General features: G+C 43.5%; 1 protein-coding gene across 3 annotated transcripts; it reads left to right on the top strand.

The window, feature by feature from the left end:
* Nucleotides 1-745: 745 nt before the first annotated feature.
* On the top strand, nucleotides 746-19114 carry LOC128407120 (transmembrane protease serine 12-like). Of its 3 annotated transcripts, XM_053375108.1 has the most exons (6): nucleotides 746-1131; nucleotides 2867-3071; nucleotides 4466-4731; nucleotides 6444-6589; nucleotides 8095-8337; nucleotides 11499-11604. In XM_053375108.1, exons 1-5 carry the CDS (start codon nucleotides 1035-1037, stop codon nucleotides 8332-8334), a joined length of 954 nt encoding a protein of 317 aa, XP_053231083.1. In that variant the 5' UTR covers nucleotides 746-1034; the 3' UTR covers nucleotides 8335-8337; nucleotides 11499-11604. The 3 variants fall into 3 exon arrangements, with proteins under 3 accessions (XP_053231083.1, XP_053231082.1, XP_053231084.1); XM_053375107.1 differs by lacking the exons at nucleotides 746-1131; nucleotides 2867-3071; nucleotides 4466-4731; nucleotides 6444-6589; nucleotides 8095-8337 and adding exons at nucleotides 9308-9454; nucleotides 13821-14086; nucleotides 17496-17641; nucleotides 18852-19114 and having other exon boundaries at nucleotides 11499-11700; XM_053375109.1 differs by lacking the exons at nucleotides 746-1131; nucleotides 2867-3071; nucleotides 4466-4731; nucleotides 6444-6589; nucleotides 8095-8337 and adding exons at nucleotides 9643-9880; nucleotides 13821-14086; nucleotides 17496-17641; nucleotides 18852-19114 and having other exon boundaries at nucleotides 11499-11700.
* Nucleotides 19115-19859: the final 745 nt, after the last annotated feature.

Raw genomic sequence — 19859 nt, 5'->3', positions numbered from 1 at the left:
GCAGCCAAAACAGTACTTCGCATCCCTGTTGCCTTAAGCTCCCTGAGGTCCAGCTCCAAGGGCCTTCTAGGGGTTCCCTCACTGCGAGAAGTGAGGTTACAGGGAACCAGGGAGAGGGCCTTCTCGGTAGTGGCGCCCGCCCTGTGGAATGCCCTCTCATCAGATGTCAAGGAATAAGCCAACTTTCAGAAGACATCTGAAGGCAGCCCTGTTTAGGGAAGTTTTTAATGTTTGGTGTTTGCTTTTAATATTCTGTTGGGAGCTGCCCAGAATGGCTGGGGAAAGCCAACCAGATGGGCAGGGTATAAATAATTTCTCTTTTATTGAATTTATATACCGCACTATACCCAGAGGTCTCAGGATGGTTCACATAAAAGATCACAATATATAAAATCAAAATAAGAACAATAACCCAATAACAACCCCCCAAAAAAGAGCCACATTTTAAAAGTGTATAGGATTTCGATCAGGTCAACCAAAGGGCTGGTTAAAAAGAGATGTTTTTGCCTGGCGCCTAAAGGTGTATAATGTAGATGCCAGGTGAACTTCGCCGCATTTCACAGACTTAATAAATTAGCAGCAGCAGCAAAACCACACCCATCAAGAAAATGCGTAAGGGCCATCAGCCTGACATGAAGATGACAGTTTTATTTATCTATTTATTATATATATATATATATATATTTTATTACAAAGCACGGCACCTTTCCTCTTGATAGGTACTCTGAATGTTGCAAAAGCCAGCTTTCCCCAACTCGCTGTTGATACGCAAGTTCTGCACCTGAACCCTGCCAGCTAGTTATTATAAGAACTGCTGAAGGATTGGGGTCGGTATTTAAAATACTTTGTTCTTCCCCGGGTCCCGCGCCCCCTTTTCCCTGCGCAGGCTTCCGTCTCCCACAAAGACAACCTGCCGAAAATGCTTAAGCGTGAGGCCGCCGCGCGCCCCGTCACGTGACGCTCCCAGCGTCGCTCCGGCCGAGGAGCGGGAAAGGCGGCGGGTTGGCCGCCATTTTTTTCTCCCTCGAGGGACGATGCGGCGTAGGCTTCGCCCCGCGCTCTCACTGGCTCTGCTCGTGCTGCTGTATGGACCACCGCCAGGAGCCCGACCTTCCGGGGTCCCTACACACGGTGAGCGCCGGCGTCGAAACCCTTTGTGGGCCGGGCGGGTTCCCTCACATTTGAGCGCTCGGGCGCCGTCACGGCCGAAGCTAGTAACTGCGCCTGCGCATGGAGTACGCTTCACCCTCTCTGAACTACAACTCCCGGCAGCCTCCAGTACAAAGCAGGTGGCGTTTCGGGTGTCCGATGTGAAGGCGTGATCCTTCACGTGGGAATCGGGCAACGGATTTGCACGCGGTGTTTTGCGTAGAGTTTGAGGCACGTGGAGCTGCTTGTGAGAGTACATTTCTAGGCAGAGGGACGGGGAATTGCCGTAGTTAAGGTTTAAGTCGCAGCGGAAAGATATTTTTGAAGCGCGTCTCTGCACGGACACGCTTTTTGCAAAGGGCATCATTAAGCCGTGTTACGTCCAACGTTGCCCTGTGTCGGCATTTGTCCTAATTTGCCCAAGTTGGAAGAGAAGCGCACGTCAGCAGCAGCACCCACTTTGAGGTGCTGTTTCAAGGGCGCTGCTTCCACAGCCTCTGGGCTTTTGTGCAAGGACAATGTGATGATCTTAACAATGTGATCATAACCCGGTTTATCTTGACGTTACATTGATAGCAGACATTTTTTGTGAAGGCCTGGGGGGGGGGATGAAGTGTATGCCAATCAGTATGATGTAGCCTGTTAGCATTGAACTATGGCTGGGGAGGGGATGCAGGTGGCACTGTGGGTTAAACCACAGAGCCTAGGACTTGCCAATCAGAAGGTCTGCGGTTCGAATCCCAGCAACGGTGTGAGCTCTTGTTGCTCGGTCCCTGCTCCTGCCAACCTAGCAGTTCGAAAGCACATCAAAGTGCAAGTAGATAAATAGGTACTGCTCCGGCGGGAAGGTAAAAGTGTTTCCGTGTGCTGCTCTGGTTTGCCAGAAGCGGCTTAGTCATGCCGGCCACATGACCCGGAAGCTGTACGCCGGCTCCCTCGGCCAATAAAGCAAGATGAGTTGAGTGCCGCAACCCCAGAGTTGGTCACGACTGGACCTAATGGTCAGGGGTCGCTTTACCTTTATGGCTGGGGAGACCTGAGTTCAAATAGACACCAAGAGAGCAATCTTAAGGAGTTAATGGAACTGGACTGACCAAGCTGAGTGAAGCTCCAAGTTCAGCATAGGCTGTCCAGCCCTAAAAATGGACAGCCTATGTTGAACTTGGATCTTCACTCAACTTGGTCAGGCAAGTACCATTAACTCCTTATACTTAAGATATATAGCCCAACTCCATGAATTGACCAGCTGACCTGGAGATCCACTGGATTTTAATTTGCACATCCTGTGGATCTTGGGTTTGGATTGTCCCCTAAGCCAACCAAGCTCCCTGAGCATGACAATGCTGTTGTGTGGATAACATGAGGAGGGAAGACTATGAATACTGCCCTGATACTGAATAAATTGTAGTATATAAACAAAGCACATGGATTACGCTGTCTTTTGAACATTGGGATATCATCCTGCAAGTATGTGTCCTTTTATTCTGAGAAACAAAGAAGCTGTGAAATTATTTTGGATTCACTTCTGATAACAAGGGATGGTGAGTCAAAATGGGTTTGCTTCAGCTCTCCAACAGGTGGTCTGTTTAGGGAATTGCTGTACTGAACCAATCAGTTTAAAGCGGTGGCTCTAAGCATTTTGCTGGATGCAGATTGTATTTTATGGAACACTTAAATACATTGCATCTCACCAATATAACTGTGTTTTGTTTTTTAGGTTGTGGAACAAGGCCTCTTATAGATGAGAAAAAAACTGGGACTCAGATAGTAGGTGATAATGAGGCTCAGCTCGGGTCATGGCCATGGCTTGTTAGTCTTCAAATTTATCGTGTTTTTCAAGGCGGGTATCGTCATAGATGTTGTGGATCTTTAATTAGTAACAACTTAGTATTGACAGCAGCACACTGCATTAAAGAATGGGTGTATGTATCTTTATATTTTATCTTGTCCGTTTTAGGTATAATGGAAAAAATGTGTGGGTTCTTCCCCCCCCCCTTTTTTTTCTTGGTTGCTTGGCTATAGCCTGTCTTGATGTCAGTATTCTGTGAACATCGTTTTGGTAGGCTTCTCACAAATCTTAAATAATATTATCATTTTATGAATACAGTTTCCGAAAACATACTCAGAGTAAGCTATGTTTAAATCATGGGTCCAGTGCTTTAGAATTACTGCATACTGTATAAGAATGTTTTTTATGCTATTTGAGATTTTTGTGTACTTTACAAGTCACTTACGCTGCTGCCAGGTGTGTTGAGTGGCACCTTCAATTGTCCATGTTATCCAAGTGATGTGTCATCTCATGAAGACCTGTGTAATTGATCCAGTGCCATCAGTTCAACACTATCTCAAATAATATTCAATCTTTCTTACATTTTCCAAAAGGAATAAGGATGGCAGGTTACACTGGATCTGAAGCGTGTGATTTAGAACTTAAAGATGCACAAGTTCTGAATGGTGATTCATACAACCATCTTGAAGAACTTCCATGGGGGGGCGTTTATTGATTTCACTGGACCTTATGAAGGTGTAGCTACACATGGTGATTCAACAACTTCATCACCAGTATGTGAGGTTACTAGGCAGCTTAGCTTATACATGGCACTCTCAGCACTTACCCCATCCTGCCAGGTTCTTATACTGTTTTTCAAGGGTGATTCTGGACTTTGAGCAGCAGTTTCCCATACCAAATAACTGTTTATGAAGCTTCACTCACTCAGTTTCAAAAAAAACCTTACCATGCAGCATGAGACAACTGCTGCTCAATAAACACAAGGTTAAATTACCTGTTGAGCACATAGAACTTGCTCTGATTCTGATTATAGTTTCCATGAGGAATTACAATGGTACCTCGGTTCTCAAATGTAATCTGTTCTGTAAGACCATTTGACTTCTGAAACATTTAATAACTGAGGTGCAAAGGGCTGGCTGCAAGCTCAAAGAGGAAATTTGAATTGAAAAACATGCAGCAGAAGCTGTTTGACTTCCAAGGCGCGTTTGAAAACAGAAGCATTTACTTCTGGGTTTTCGGTGTTTGGGTTCTGAAAGGTTCGTCAACAGAGATGTTTGAGAACTGAGGTACCACTTTATTGCAGTCATAAAATCAATCCCCTGCTGAATGAAAAGCCAGTTATAACATTGCTATTTGTATGGAATAGTTTGCCAAAATAATTTCTATTCTTTTTTGTTTAAGGGAAGTATTTTAATTCAAGTGGAATTATTACTGTATGTTTTGAGCTTTCTTATGGTGTTGCTCAAAGTTAAAATTCTCTTAAGCAGCAATTTTGTAATAACCATACAAGGGTTTTTTTTGTCCTAGGAACCCGGAGTACTGGAGAGTTGTGATTGGCTTACGTCATCTTTATAAACGTCATTCTTATACTATAAATCGCCGGGTGAGAGAAATTGTGGTCCATTCTCATTTCAAAGTGAACAGCTATGACAATGACATTGCCTTATTTGAATTAATAAAGTTTGTCGAATACGATGACTATATTCAGCCCATCTGCTTACCTGACATTCCTCTTCTAGTGACAGACAAGAACCCATGTTATATAAGTGGATGGGTGGGAAAAGAGGAGAAAGGTAAATCTTTTGTTTCTGTCCCTTCTGAATAATCTAATATTAGTTTAGTGCAGTGTTTCCCAGACTTGGGTCTCCAGCTATTTTCGGACTTTAATTCCCATCATCCCTGACCACTGGTCTTGCTATCTAGGGATGATAGGAGTTGTAGTCCAAAAACAGCTGGAGACCCAAGTTTGAGAAACACTGTTTTAGTGAACACAGAAAGCTTTGTTGATATCAATACATTGAGATTTATATCACCTGAGGAAAACCTGGGTTTCGCTTGCTGCTGGCTGTCAGGATGATACATAAATTTATTGAAGTTCAGTTTTGTTCCTAGTCTCATTATTGACTGGGCAATGTTTTTTGGGGAGGGGGACCCCAAACCCTTGAAAAAGCCAAACAATTAAAAACCGGGGGCAGGGATTGAACATGTGGGCTCTGTGGCCCCACCTAAACTCAACCACCATCAGTCTCTGTAGTGTTGTCACTTTTTACATCCTGTACTCTTTCTGCCCCGAAGTGAATAGAGGGGGGCTTGCATCCTTTTGGAACTGAGTTTTGAAAGGAGGAATGTTCAGCATAAATGCAGCCAGCAGAGAACTTTGAAGTCTGGTTTCTATCTGGATTTTCACTGTGTCCATTTGTTAGTAGGTATCTTTTGCAGGTGCCAGAGGGTGCTTGCAGGTGCAATGGTGTCCGCCACCGATGTAGCCCACGGCCAGTAATTATACCACAAATTGTACTTGCTTACAACTTAACCTCCTCACACGCACACTTTTACATGATCTTTCATCCCAAATCCAGGTGGGGTGGGCGGAGTGCCTCAGAAGAGACACCCAAAATTGTCCTGGTCCTGTATTGCCTTATGAAACATCTCAGCCTTATTATACTGCTAGAAGTCTCCTCCTGTGGTTGACCCTTGTCTCTTCGTTGCTTATATCAGTAGCTGGCAGGATGAAAGTGGGAAATTGTGGACTCCTGATTCAGTAGGGGCAAGAATGATTCCGTTGCTAATGACTTTGGAGGTGTGGCCCTGTTTCCTAGCACCATTTGTTGTTGTTTAGTCGTTTAGTCGTGTCCGACTCTTCGTGACCCCATGGACCAGAGCACGCCAGGCACTCCTGTCTTCCACTGCCTCCCGCAGTTTGGTCAGACTTATGTTTGTATCTTCGAGAACAAACATGCACCATTACAAATGATTATTTTCTCTGATGTCTGAGAAGTATATCCAACCTTTCCTACGGCCTCTAGAATATCCTCAAAGGTACCATAGAATTGCACTGTATTAATGTATGAATTGTTATCCATATGCATGATGTGGTCTCGACTTCTTGCACCATCTTTACCCCCAGGCACACAGGCTGCTCACTTAAAGATTGCATCATTGGAAAGATATAAAAGGAAAGTACCACAGTAAAGAAAAAGAAAAATACAGCAGCCTGCCAATCTCATGTACTGTTAACAAAATAAAAAATAACAACCCCCACAGGTCACACAGTATGACAGTCACACAAGGATAAATGAGATCACATCTACAGTTTCATGTTTTAGCTGACAAAATTTTCTGTTTCTCCAAAATGTTAGAAGGAATTCTAAGCCTTGTTTGATAACACATGTAGATTCTGCACAAGGGGATGAAGGTCTGCTGCATCAGGCTTATAACATTTGTACTGGACCCAGAAGGTTGAACACAAACATACTTCCAGTAATACTTTGTGTTTTCTTTACAGGTGATTTGAAATATATATTACAAGAATCTCAGGTAGACATTATACCACTGTACATCTGTGCCAGACATCCCTGGTATTCAGGGCATGGAATATCAAGGGATGTAATTTGTGCTGACTCTGCAAGCGGACATGAAAACACCTGTCAGGTAAAACAGAGATATTTCCACTGTAAACCACATTGCCAACAGATGCTGTCATGTGGCTTGCTTAGACAAATTATATTGCCCAGTAGGATGTCAAAGTACTAAGTAAATTTACAAAATAAAAATTAATATTACATTGTGTGATAAAATAGACAATAGAGACATCCATGTAAAATTCTTTTTTTTAATAATATTTATTAACATTTCAAGAATTACAAACATGAAAAAAGAAAAATAATAAAACAAAAAATTACAAAAAACTGAAAAATAAAAATTAAAAACAAATCAATTTTTCCATAACTTATCTTTCATTTACTTGTTTCCTTGACTTCCTCACACCTCCCTTTTTTGTATTCTAGTTCAATTAGTTAATTCAGCAAATCTTTTCCATCTTTGTTTTTATCTTAATCATTTATCTTAATATGTTGTGACTTTACATTCTCACCTGTTGACAACCCATTTTTACATACTCCTTTATAACATTACTGCTAAAACCACATAACTTCAATCCAACATCCTTCTAACATTCCTCAATTTTGCAATGTTTCTGTAGATAGTCTTTAAACTTCTTCCAACCTTCTTCTACCGATTCTTCTCCCTGGTCTCGGATTACATCCATGTAAAATTCAAGTGAGATAATATTGTTTGTGAACGTGCTCTCAGCACTGTAAAAATCTAGAACACACACAAGTTCTTGTCTGCAGATTCATAGACTTTAAAAGGGTGGGGAGGAGAGGGGACGTGAAGGGTGAAAGGGCAACTACTTTTTTGTACTGTAGATATGGAAAGAAACTGATTCCAGTTGTGGTTGAAAACATGTTACCATTAATACCAATTTTTCATCAAATATAACTATAGTAAGCTCACAACTTGTGCACATTCAGTTTTATATATGTGGCAAAAAATAAAAAGGGGATGGGGTTCCAGGGAAAGTGATTTTGGCCGCCCCAAAATCCAGCAGGTTTTGACTGTACGCAATTTTGGCTTTAAGCGTGATCCCTGGAATGTAACCCCCACATAAGTTGCAGACCTTCTTTAGCTGAGTGGTGAAAGGGTAAGATTAGAGGAGCCATATTTTTTTTCTAATTTGAACACTTGCACCACTTTGCTTCCAAACAAAAAAGCAACGTGAAAGCAAAAAGGGGTTTGTCTTTCACATAATCTGTGCAGCACCACCATGTTATGAGAGCGAAGAATTGTTAGAACATATTGTATTCTTAGGATTTCCGCTTGATTTTAAGTCTTAAGTTTATTGACCATGTAGCTGGACTTTTCAGAACACATGGTAAGGTTTTGTAAGCAACTTACCTGCAGGTACTATAACCCAGCCAAAGTGAGATTACCCAATCAAAGATTTCAAGATTTATCTGTGTTTCCTAGAAAAGCATTGTTTTCTTTTGACATGAAATGCACTGTTCAGACTGATTAGTTTCAGTCCCTCTGCATACTAAAACTTTAAAATACATAAGCAACACTAAAATTTTCATTTTATATTTTTCATGTTCCAGGGGGACAGTGGTGGACCTTTGATGTGCTATTTCCCAAATGTTTCCAAATATTATTTGATAGGAATCACCATCTCAAGCGTTAGCTGTGGCCAGCAAAAGTATCCAGGAATCTATCTTGGTACAAGTCATTTTTCAGACTGGATAGTTTCACATCTACGTGGTAAAACCAGCACTGTGAACATTAAGTGTGTCCTGATCTTTTTGACTGTGAAGTGGGTAATCTTTCACCTTGTTCTATAAAAGGTAAAGTTCCTCAAAAACCCCACAACTGATTTTAATATATTTAACAATATCAACCCATTAGTCAGCTGTTGGTTTGTTATTTAAATTCAATCAACCCTAACTGAAAATATTTGTTCTTAATCCGAAAATAAATAGTCATAAGGCAATCTAGTACCTATTTAGTTGACAGTAAGCCTCACTGAATTCAGTGGGAATCAGTTCTGACTAGATGTAGGATTGCACTGTTATTAGTGCATTTAAAAATATATAATTTGTATTATTATTATTTTGATAAAGCAAACAAGTTGATGTTTACCATTAGTACAATTAGTGATCTGTGAAATCTTACGTGACAATTTTATTTGCAAATAGCATGGTGGGGACCATTTTTCACCAGGAGGTGGGGCTTCATTTTTAGAGGTAACCTTTGGGGAACTGCAGACCGGATGGGGCCAAAGCCAAATACACACACTGAGTGGCTGAGCTGGGGTTTCTTCATTTGCTTTCCCTCCACCTCCTCCCAATGGCTGGAGTCCTCACCATTTCATTTCACTTTGGAGCGAGCCATGGAAAAAGAGCAGGGATGACGTGGAGGAGGTTGGTGGAGCGAAGTGAACACATATGAATTATGGGATGGAACATTGTGATTGGGCAGACAGATCAGACTATTGAGTAGAGGTTCCCTATCTTTGGCACGTAGGGCTCAGTAAATTAGAATCTGAGTAGAGGTTCCCCATCTCTAGCCCCTTCCTTGCAAGTGCTTCCCATTACACACCTCTCCCTATTTTCCAAGCGTCTTCCTACATTTACTGGGGAGAAATTCGGATACACCAAAGAGAAAATGCGCAGGGAAGCACAATTTCATAAAACGATAAAGGGGAAATGATGGCAAAGGGAAGTGGGGGGTGAAAACGCGGTGAAATGTGATTTAAAAGCCTCGCGCGCGGCCGCTTCCTGCCAATCATGTGCCGCTTATGTGACGTCAGGGGGCGGGGAAAGAGCCGCCCGCCGTTTTTCTTGGCGATGCGGTGGCGGTGGCGGCTCCTCTCTGGCCCCTCAGCCGCTTCCTTGGTGGCGGCGCTAGTGCTGCTGTGCGAGGCTCCGCCGGGGGTCCAGCCCTCTGTCATCCCTACGAAAGGTGGGCCAGGCTGCCCGGCTTTGGCGTCGAGGAAGCCGGCCTCGGGCAAGGTCTCCCTCACACCAGGGCGTCCCGAAGGCCGGCAGAGGCTGCTCTTGCTGCTGCGCTTGCGCGCGACGTCCTCGTCCGGGTGGGGGGGGGCGAGGAGAAAGCTCTCCGAACTACGAGTCCCGGCAGCCACCGGGTCACGTCCGCAGAAGCCGACTTTTACGTTATATTTGAAAGCGGCGCGCGCTCCCTAGCGGGGACGCTGCTCACATTGCTGGGCCACGTGCACCTGCCGTGAGGGTTCGCTCGGGCGGAGGGCAGAGCAGCGAAGCCACTGGTCCTTCCCTCCCCTCCGCTGGCAAACGGCGCTGGCCGCAGTTGGCGGAGTCGAAAAGCCCCGGGGCTCACGGCTGGTATCTTGCGAACGAGATTGCATGGGTGTTGTTTTGGGGGTGGGGGGTTAACTCTAGCGGGTGGGTCAGGCCAGTGGCCTGGAGTGAGGAGGACAATTGGAGAGAGTGTATTGTGAGCTGGGCTAGAAGCAGGCAGAAGAGGGAGAGCCCCGCCTGGTTCCAGCTTGAATCCAAGGCTGGGGCTATTGGAGAAGAAAACCCTTCTGGGGTGTTAATGCTTGTGAGCACCTCCATCTTGGGCCCATGTTAAATACAGTGGTACCTCGGGATGCGAACGGGATCCGTTCCGGAGCCCCGTTCGCATCCAGAAGCAAACGTAACTAGTGACGGCCCGTCTGCGCACTCGCGCGTCGCTTTTCGCCACTTCTGCACATGACGTCATTTTGAGCGCATGCGCGAGCGGCGAAACCCGGAAGTAATGCGCTCCGTTACTTCCGGGTTGCCGCAGAGCGCAATTCGAACGCACTCAACATGAAGCTTATTCAACCCGAGGTATGACTGTACAGTGGTACCTCGGGTTTCATACGCTTAAGGTTACATACGCTTCAGGTTACATACGCTTCAGGTTACAGACTCTGCTAACCCAGAAATAGTGCTTCAGGTTAAGAACTTTGCTTTAGGATGAGAACAGAAATCGTGCTCTGACGGCGCGGCAGCAGCAGGAGGCCCCATTAGCTAAAGTGGTCTTCAGGTTAAGAACAGTTTCAGGTTAAGTACGGACCTCCGGAATGAATTAAGTACTTAACCCGAGGTACCACTGTATATGTATATTATACCCTCAAACAGTGCTATTTTTCTAGGAAAGGGGGTGCTGGAACTCACCCTTGTTCTCTTAATAATGGCAATGGCGCCCACCTGAGAGGTACCTGAATTGAGTTCCAGGGAGTTCCAGCTGAGAAAAAAAGCCCCGCCCTCAAGACACCACACAGGCTCCTGTATCCCTCATTCCAAGGAAACCGAACCCTGGGTAAAGAGAGGGAATCCTGCACAGCTCGGAAGTTGGGGTGGCAATGCAATAATACATTAATGCCCATTCTTCTCCCAGTCTCATTCCTTTTAGCAGTACAGTTCAGTTCTACCTTCCTAATCTCTTTAATACTGAATTGCCTCAAATGGCATATTGTTAGCAATGAAAATAACTTATCCTTTTACTTTAAAATCAAATAATGAAAACAAAACATGATCTACCTGCTTATTCATGTATTTCTGATGCTTGTTTACCAAATGTGTCTCATGCAGTAAACATACACAAACCATTTCTCTTTTAAAGACCTTACTGCTATTTTTCTCTTAATGTTAGAAATTAAGTCCTCTAACACTGCAGGATAATGCACTTCATATCCTTTTTCAATTCCTTTAATTAAGTTTCAGGGGGGAAACATGGAAAAGTGCAACAGTCTTCATTAAGTTATGCTATCTGTTTAATCATACTTTGAATTTCACTCTTTATCTCCTAAAAATATCGTTTGACTTCTTTTTTCTGAATAAAATTAAGTAAAGTTTAGAACAGTCTTTGCATGCTTATCTGAGTTCTTCACCAGCAGGAATATTGCTCCTTAGCCACTTTTTTATCTGAATGCCTCATTTTATGAGGCACTTAACAAGCATGACTTTTCACCATTTTAACTGTGTTTTGTTTCTAGCTTGTGGAACAAGGCCTATTGTGGATGAGATACCAGCAGGGTCTCGGATTATAGGTGGACATGATGCTCAACTTGGAGCATGGCCTTGGCAAGTCAGTCTTCAAGTTTTCCACTTTGGCATAGGATATCAGCACATGTGTGGTGGATCTTTAATTAACCACAACTCAGTGCTGACAGCAGCACACTGCATTAAAGAGTGGACGTATGTATCCTTTGATTCTGAAAGTTTTTCTATCAATTTTAGGTGAAAGAAAAATATGCAAATACATTGGCTGAACTTGAAAAAATCTGTAAGACAAATAAATATTTGTACATTATTTGTGAATCCATCTTGTCTCCCTGAACTGGTTTGTCAGACTAGACTGCAAAGGTACTGCTTAGAAAGTTATGGCGTGCGTTTGTTGCATCTGCTGCAGTTTGCCTGGGAAAAAATACCAACCTGTTCATGATGACAAGATGCTTTATTATTTGTCCTTTTAAATTTTGCTTTGCAATATTGATCACGCTCACCCTTATAAAAATTCTGAATAGTCAGCTTAGTCTAAAACAAAATAACTTACCCTGGCTGTATAAAGAGTATATAGCAGAAAGGAGGATGATTCCACGTTTTCCTGATAATCCTTTTTATTCAGTGAACACTGGTTCTCAGTGCTCTTAACATTGCACTCCCCTTTTTTATTTTGCTCACATTGTTTTGTAGCAAGGGTCACAAAACTTTCACATAGGTCCTTTTCAAGCATTCATAATTTGAGTGGAGTAAGCTTGGGAAGGGGAAGAGCGTGCATTAGCATTTTCCACACAAGTATAAGACGCTTCCTCAGACATTTTCCGTGGAACGCATAGAGGGAGTCAGAAGGTTATTTGGGGGCTGGGGACAGACAGCAGGCTCTCTCCTTCTCCTATGCTTACTTTAGCCACTTTTGGAATACCTGAAGAGGGCTATAGTAAAGTAAAGGTAAAGGGACCCCTGACCATTAGGTCCAGTCATGGCCGACTCTGGGGTTGCGGCTCTCATCTCGCTTTATTGGCGTACAGCTTCCAGGTCATGTGACCAGCATGATTAAGCCGCTTCCGGCGAACCAGAGCAGCGCATGGAAATGTCATTTACCTTCCCGCAGGTTACCCTAACCCTAACTCTACTTGCACTTTGACGTGCTTTCGAACTGCTAGGTTGTCAGGAGCTGGGACCAAGCCACAGGAGCTCACCCTGTCGCAGGGATTCAAACTTCCGACCTTCTGATCGGCAAGTCCTAGGCTTTGTGGTTTAACCCACAGTGCCACCCGCGTCCCTTAGAAGAGGGCTGTAGTACTACAGCACAAAATATGCAGAATTGACTTATCATCTTGTTACCATCTTGTATTCAAGTACATTAATAATGATTTTAAAGTAAATAATAGGTGTAGTGATTGTAAAGTTGGCACTCTAACCCACTGCCCTGCTGCAGTCCAAATCTGGATTGTGCCACCATGCCTGCTATTTACATGGATTAAAAAAACCCTCCCATTCATGCCAATGGAAGCTATTCTAATAATATTGGCCATGGTTTCTAGTAAGCAGCTTGGAATAGCCATACCCATATGGATTCACACATAGCTTCTCTCACTTTCAAGAGGTCAGCAGTTTAGGCTTGGACAGGTGCTGCTCAAGAAACTGCTGTGGGAACACACACTTATTCAGGCCATTCTTTGGCTATGAACCTTATCTTCCAAGTTGCTGTGATTATTTTAGTTTCCAAAAAGAACAGCTTTCGATGATTCGGAGTAGAATTTGCATAGGCAGTAATTGGCATAAGAAAACCAGCCTTCTGCTGAATGGCTCAGATAGGAAAAGTATTTGCACTCATTATTAAGCACAGTAATTTTGTCAGCCGGATAGTTCAGTTGGTTAGAACATGGTGCTGATAACACAAAGGTTGCAGGTTTGATCCCCGTAAGGGACGGCTGCATATTCCTGCATTGCAGAGGTTTGGACTAGATCTTCAGGGTCCCTTCCAACTCCATGATTCTATTGTACTGTATCATTGTCAGATTCCAAGTTTGCTTGAGGACAATTCTTGAATTTAATTGAATTATTGCTGTTGCACACGTTATGAATTTGTTTTAAGAAGTATTACTCTTATCTGGACATAATATATGTGTTACTTGTTATATTTATGTTATCATTTGGAGCAATCTCAGCCATTCTCTCATCATCTGATCAGAGTCTGGTTACATGCTTAATGGTTTTGCAGGGGATGTGAAGGAAGAGACAACTCTCAAGTCTCAGTCTGTAAAGTTGTAATTTTATAGTGATCATTGACTTCACAAAGGATTTTATTCTAGGTTCCCCGAGTTTTGGAAGGCTGTGTTGGGACTGCATCATCTTTATAGGTACCAGCCTTATACTGTGAAGAGCCGGATCAGGGCTATCATTATGCACTCCGATTTCCAGGAGAAAACCTTTGAAAATGATCTTGCCTTGTTTAAATTAATGGACTCTATCAGATTCAATGATTATATTCAGCCCATCTGCTTACCTGAGGCTCCGCTTCTTATGACCAATGAGACTTCATGTTATATAAGTGGTTGGGGGAAAACGCTGGAGAGAGGTAAATCTATACTTTTCTTTTGTTGTTGTTGCCAGCAGTGAGAAAATAAATTTGGATTTAGCCTGCATGTTCTTTATTTGCAGTGGACGGAAGTGATCTAGGAAAGGGTTGCTTTGAAGGTAGAGCTATGCAAATTCTTGGCCCCTTCAGTGAGAGGTCCTTACATAGCTTTAGGAGGTAATGGAGCTAAATGAAAACAGGATTTATAATCCAAAAACCCATTGAAGTGGGAATATTGCCCTCCTCTGCCGAAAACATACGCAGAAGATGGAAGGTTATCCCCAGACTCTGTTTATATTGAATTGCTACTTCTGGGAGTCAGAGATACTGCTGCCACTTCACTACAACAGCAAGACAACTTTTGGGCGTACAGTATATGTATCTCCATCCAGTGAGGAGAATAAACATTCACAGCAAGTCCAGTGTTCCTACCTTCTTTAGTAAGAATTTTGGATGGATGCTATCCAGCCATGAGACTGAAAACATCACCCCTAGTGAGGTACTTTTCTGTGAACAATTGTACAAAGCACTGCTTGTTAGATCCCCCACGTACTGAACTGATATTTTCAGTTTAAAGCACTGAACAGATGTCCCAAATGGGGAGATATCTTAGCAAAGTTGTGCTTCATGCAGATAATATGCCTTTACGAACCTTGGCAAAATGTCCTTGAAACTTTTTCTGGTAGTGGAACAAAACGAACAACCCCACTTGCTCAGCAAATGTGCCACAAATAGGAACATAGAAAATTGTCTTGCGCTAGGTCAAACTATGTTTCCCATGTCCATTATTGCCTTCTCTGACTGGCAAAAACTCTGCCGGGTGCCTGGCAAAGATCTTTCTTGAATCACCTGCCTTTGGCTAGAGGTGCCAGGAATTGAACATAGGATCTTGTGCATGCGCTACCACTGAGCTGCAGGTCCACCTCTGCCTTATCTTTTCCTTTGTGGTGTTTAAATTTATAATGAAAAGGAAGTAACACTTTCTCTTGGCTACTGTGGAAGCAACACACAATGGATATTCTTGCACAGATAAGCAATGTCTCCAGTTATAACCAGCTAAAATAAACCTTCAAAACTAACACTTTCATGGGTTGGTGGTCTAAAAAGGCTTCTTTTAGGAACCCTGAGAACCTAATGCAGATTTCATAAGTGATGATATTCTTATAGTTGGAGAAACTTCCATAAAGTACTTCAACTAAAGATAACCAGAGATTATCTACTACCTAGCACAGGATCTGGGACTCTGCATTTGAAGGTGGTTGGATAAATACAGTAGTGCCCCGCAAGACGAATGCCTCGCTAAACGAAAAACCCGCAAGACGAAAGGGTTTTCCGATTTTTAGCGGCTTTGCAAGACGAATTTCCCTATGGGCTTGCTTCGCAAGACGAAAGCCCATAGGGAAATCTCCGGGGACAGCGGGGAAGCGCAGCGCGCCTTCTTCTCTGTTCCCCGACCTGTCCTGAAGGCTTGCGGTGGGAGGAGGGCTTTCCTCCCCACCGCCAACATTCAGAATGCTGTTCTGAATGTTGGCGGTGGGAAGAAAAGCCCTTCTCCCCCGCCAGCCTTCAGAAGAGTTCCCGCACGGCTGCCTAGGCTGCGGATAGCAGCCTGCTGCCCTGCGCGAGGGGCGCTCTGCTTCAGAGCGCCCCTCACGCCGGGCAGACATCTGCAGCTTGGGGATCCCTGCAGGAGTTCCCCGTAGGGCTCTCCAAGCTGCGGATAGCAGCCTGCTGCCCCTATCCGCAGCTTGCGGATAGCAGCCTGCTACCCCTATCCGCAGCCTCGTGTGGGGCAGCAGGCTGCTATCTGCAGCTTGGAGAGCCCTGTGGGGAAGTCCTGAAGGGCTCCCCAAGCTGTGAATGCCCCGCGTGAGGGGCGCTCTGCTTAATAGCGCCCCTCATGTGGGGCAGCAGGCTGCTATCCGCAGCTTGGAGAGCCCTGCGGGGAAGTCCTGCAGGGCTCACCAAGCTGCGAATGTCTGCCCCGCGCGAGGGGCGCTCTGCTTCAGAGCGCCCCTCGCGCCGGGCAGCAGGCTGCTATCCGCAGCCTAGGCAGCCCTGTGGGAACTCTTCTGAAGGCTGCCGGCGGAGAAGGCTGTTCTGAAGGCTGGCGGTGGGGAGAAAAGTCCTCCTCCCCCCGCCAGCCTTCAGAAGAGGTCCGGGGACAGACTGTCCCCGGACCTGGTCTGAAGGCGGTCTCCATAGGAACGCATTAATTGATTTTCAATGCATTCCTATGGGAAACTGCTTCGCAAGACGAAAAACTCGCAAGAAGAAAAAACTTGCGGAACGAATTAATTTCGTCTTGCGAGGCACCACTGTACCATGTTCTAGTTTTCCCTCTAATTGTTGGAGAGTTAGCCCTGGTGTCAGCCAAAATGAAATGTTTCCCGTTTGGGATTTTTTGCCAGAGCCTGCCCCTGAGCCCCTTTCACTCCTTTTTGCAGCCAGCTCTGTTTCTCTGCTCTCAGCAGACATGTGGTAGAAGTTTACTTTGTCGGGTGGGTGAATGTTGCGGCCATCTGTCAGTACAACAAAATCGTTCACAATGCTGTAAAATCCTTATCACCTTGTGAACCAGGAAATTATTTGCATAGTCTTACCTTCAAAGCTGGTCGGAAGAGTAAACCTACTTCAGAATAACCACTTCTAGTTGTGGTGAAGTAAGTTTAGTGATTTCAGGTAAGTTTCTTTGCTGTAAGTGCATTTGGGGCTATTTCAAACATTGCTCAGAGGATGTGTTAGAGAATGGCAAGCTAATCAGTTCTCTGCTTGGCATACTTGGGTGATACAACAATTTGTCGCATTCATACATTATGTTTAAACATATACTAAAACTTCATAGGTACAGTCCTAACCACTGCAATGTGTGAAATAGCTCTTCCTTTCCCTGTGACCTGTTTGTAGCAAACAGTCCCACAAGTCCGCTTTTGTCTGTCTGCAATAACGATGTAAAGTTCAACTTTACTCATCATGTAAATAGAATGAGCAAACTGGGAGGATCCTGACTGACAACTTAATGCAGTGCTGGGATTAGTTCTGGTGATGGTAACATTCATCCAGTCACATTGTGCTGCTGGAAAGATGAAAGGAGAATAGAGCACACTCAAGGATTAAGGATAGTATATTCAAAGCTTTGTATGCACCCGGGGTCTGCGTTAGCTGAACAGTATTCGTTACAACCTCAAGGTGTTGGAAGGGTTCTTAAGCTTCATTTTGGCAACAATTGTAGATTATCTTAGTTCTGCACAGGAGATTTAGAAAATCTAGTGCCCAGTGCACTAGATTTAGGAAAACTACTGGCCCAAGAGTTGCCAATATATAAAGCCCTTTTGTGTATTGCTGTGTATATCAGGCAATATTAAACAAAAATAAGCATACTTCCAGCTTTGTCTTGTTTTCCTTGCAGGTGGAAAAAGACGTGTATTACAAGAAGCCGAAGTAGACATTATTCCAATGCAGCTCTGCAATAGGAATGACTGGTACGGAGGGGCACTCAAAAAAGAAGACATGCTTTGTGCTGGCTCTGAAAGTGGAGGTGTTGACACTTGTCAGGTAAAGATGTCGGGATGTGTATGTCATTTTAAGACTTGACGTATCACTGTATACTATGGGTGTTAGGTCAAGTTATTGTTTTGTCCCTTAATAAATAGCAGTAACACTAAAGCAGTTAGGAAACCCAAGACATTCCTTGAATTCTGAGTTAGAATTCTATTCCTCTGTCTGTTTCATGATTATATAAAACCTCATAAGGAATACGCAGAATGCAATCAAAGCATAGAAATTGGTATATGGTACTTCATGTGATAAAATAAGACATTAAGGGTGCCAAGCAATACCTTAATTTCATACTCTTATTAGTTTTTTTATTAAAGAATTTTCATACTTAGCAAGGGTGCATACATCTGTTTTCAATTCAGAGTCCTTTCTCACTTTCGGTGTCAGAAAGGAGGTAGGTAGTGATTTTTCATTCTTTTGCTTAGCGTATGTGCAGTGTGTTTGTGCCAGTGTTGCAAGGATAGGTTCTTTGGTTATGTCTTTGTTTTTGTGGACGGTGTGAGAGGTTTGAGAGCCCCGAGCATGGTTAGTTGCATTTAGCTGATTGCAGTGAGTTTTGTTTGTGTGTGAGGGGTGTGTGTGTGTTGGCTACATATGTAATAGAGTGGGGCAAAGACATCCTCTCTTGTTTGCCCCTATTAGTTTCAGTTTGCTGCTTAGCTTTTCTAGTAGGGCTGTTTCCCAATATAGTTTGGTACCAGTGGTCCATGTTTACTCCTGACAGGTACCTCCAGTGTCTGGTTATGACTCTCCTATCTGCTGAGAGTAAGTGGCTTAGGAGTTCTTTGTAGTGTGTGTGTTGTTGTCTTGGAAAATATTCAATAGGGCTAGTTTTGGAGTGGCCTCTAATACCTGTTTTATTAGTATGCATATTTCTTGTAGGACTGATGTCCAAAAGGGTTGGATTTGGGGGCAGTTTTAATCTGAAATCTTAGGCACAGTATTGCGCTTAGAGCTCAGAAACTGCTTGCACTAATGAAATTCTTTGTCGCAAGACACACTTGGAAAAATGAGTTTCGAATGCTGTCTAAAATTAAGGCTCAGTGGTGGTGAAATAGTCAGAATATTTATTTTCAATTGGATCATTTGCACCACTTTTGACAGTTCATGAGACGTAACACCGATTGGGCCACAATTTTCTGCAGCCTAAAGCTTAACAATAACAAAAGAAACACTCATATCCTCATCTTTCTTTTTCATGTTCCAGGGAGACAGTGGTGGACCACTTATGTGCTATTTCCCAGATGCCACCAAATATTACCTGATAGGAGTCACAAGCTTTGGCCTTGGCTGTGGCCGACCAACATTTCCAGGAGTCTATATACGTACAGCTCGTTTCAGGAGCTGGATACAATCACAAGCTATTTTATTTGACAAAACCATCACTATGACCATACCATGTATTCTCATCTTTTTAACTGTGGGATGGGTAATCATCCACAGTGTTCTATAAAGAAGCAAATTATTTTATTGTTCAGGAATGATGTCCGATTCCTTTTAAGATTTACTGGGTTATATTCGGTTGTGTTCCTCTACAAATGGAATAATCTAGTATAGACTTCCATGACCAGAAGGATGGAGGGAGGTGATTTCCACTGACTTCCCCTTCCTTTTGTAACACCACAGGGGAGGAGGGGGAGAGCTTTGGAGGAACACAGGGAGGGTGGTGTGAGGAAGAGAATATGCAAAAGTCACCTCTGCCCTGCCCACCCCCAGTTTCTGTTCAAATAACCTTGTGTCAGCAGTGTGGAACAGAGAGAGATGGGTGACACCCTCCCTTCTTCCATGTTGTAAAAAATAATAATATTAGGGGAATTTATTATTTTTAAACAAGCAATATGCTCCGTAAATCAGTTACTTACTTCCCCCTCCAAAATGGATTCAAACACACAATTTAACCCTTTATTCTGCATCCTTGGCTATAGAAACTACACGACGGATGCTAAATGTTGCCATAGCACTTTAAAAATAAAACACAAATTGCATTAAGTGCACACACCTTGTTTGAAGTTTAGTTGCAACAAGTCTTCAGTCCTCCTTTCCCATCTTATTGCATTTTTTACATGATTTTTGAGATACACTATGCTTTGCTCACTAGTAGCCGTGAGCTTTGCTACAACTAGTTCCATAGTATCCAATGGCTTTCAGTATTAGAAAACTTGATCTTGGCTCCCTCTGCAGGTCTTCCTTGAACAAAGTAAACAGCATACTTTCT

The sequence above is a fragment of the Podarcis raffonei genome, chromosome 2 (assembly GCF_027172205.1).
Source record: "Podarcis raffonei isolate rPodRaf1 chromosome 2, rPodRaf1.pri, whole genome shotgun sequence".
Lineage (NCBI taxonomy): Eukaryota > Metazoa > Chordata > Lepidosauria > Squamata > Lacertidae > Podarcis > Podarcis raffonei.
The sequence above is the reverse complement of the archived record's forward strand: the minus strand, read 5'-3'. Positions and strand labels throughout refer to the sequence as shown.

Excerpts from the sequence above, each read along its gene's own strand:
- LOC128407120 (XM_053375107.1), top strand. The coding sequence starts at position 9,340 with ATGCGGTGGCGGTGGCGGCTCCTCTCTGGCCCCTCAGCCGCTTCCTTG. Across the intron at positions 9,455-11,498 it reads CTCTGTCATCCCTACGAAAG|CTTGTGGAACAAGGCCTATT; the intron begins GTGGGCCAGGCT and ends TTTTGTTTCTAG. Across the intron at positions 11,701-13,820 it reads CACTGCATTAAAGAGTGGAC|GTTCCCCGAGTTTTGGAAGG; the intron begins GTATGTATCCTT and ends ATTTTATTCTAG.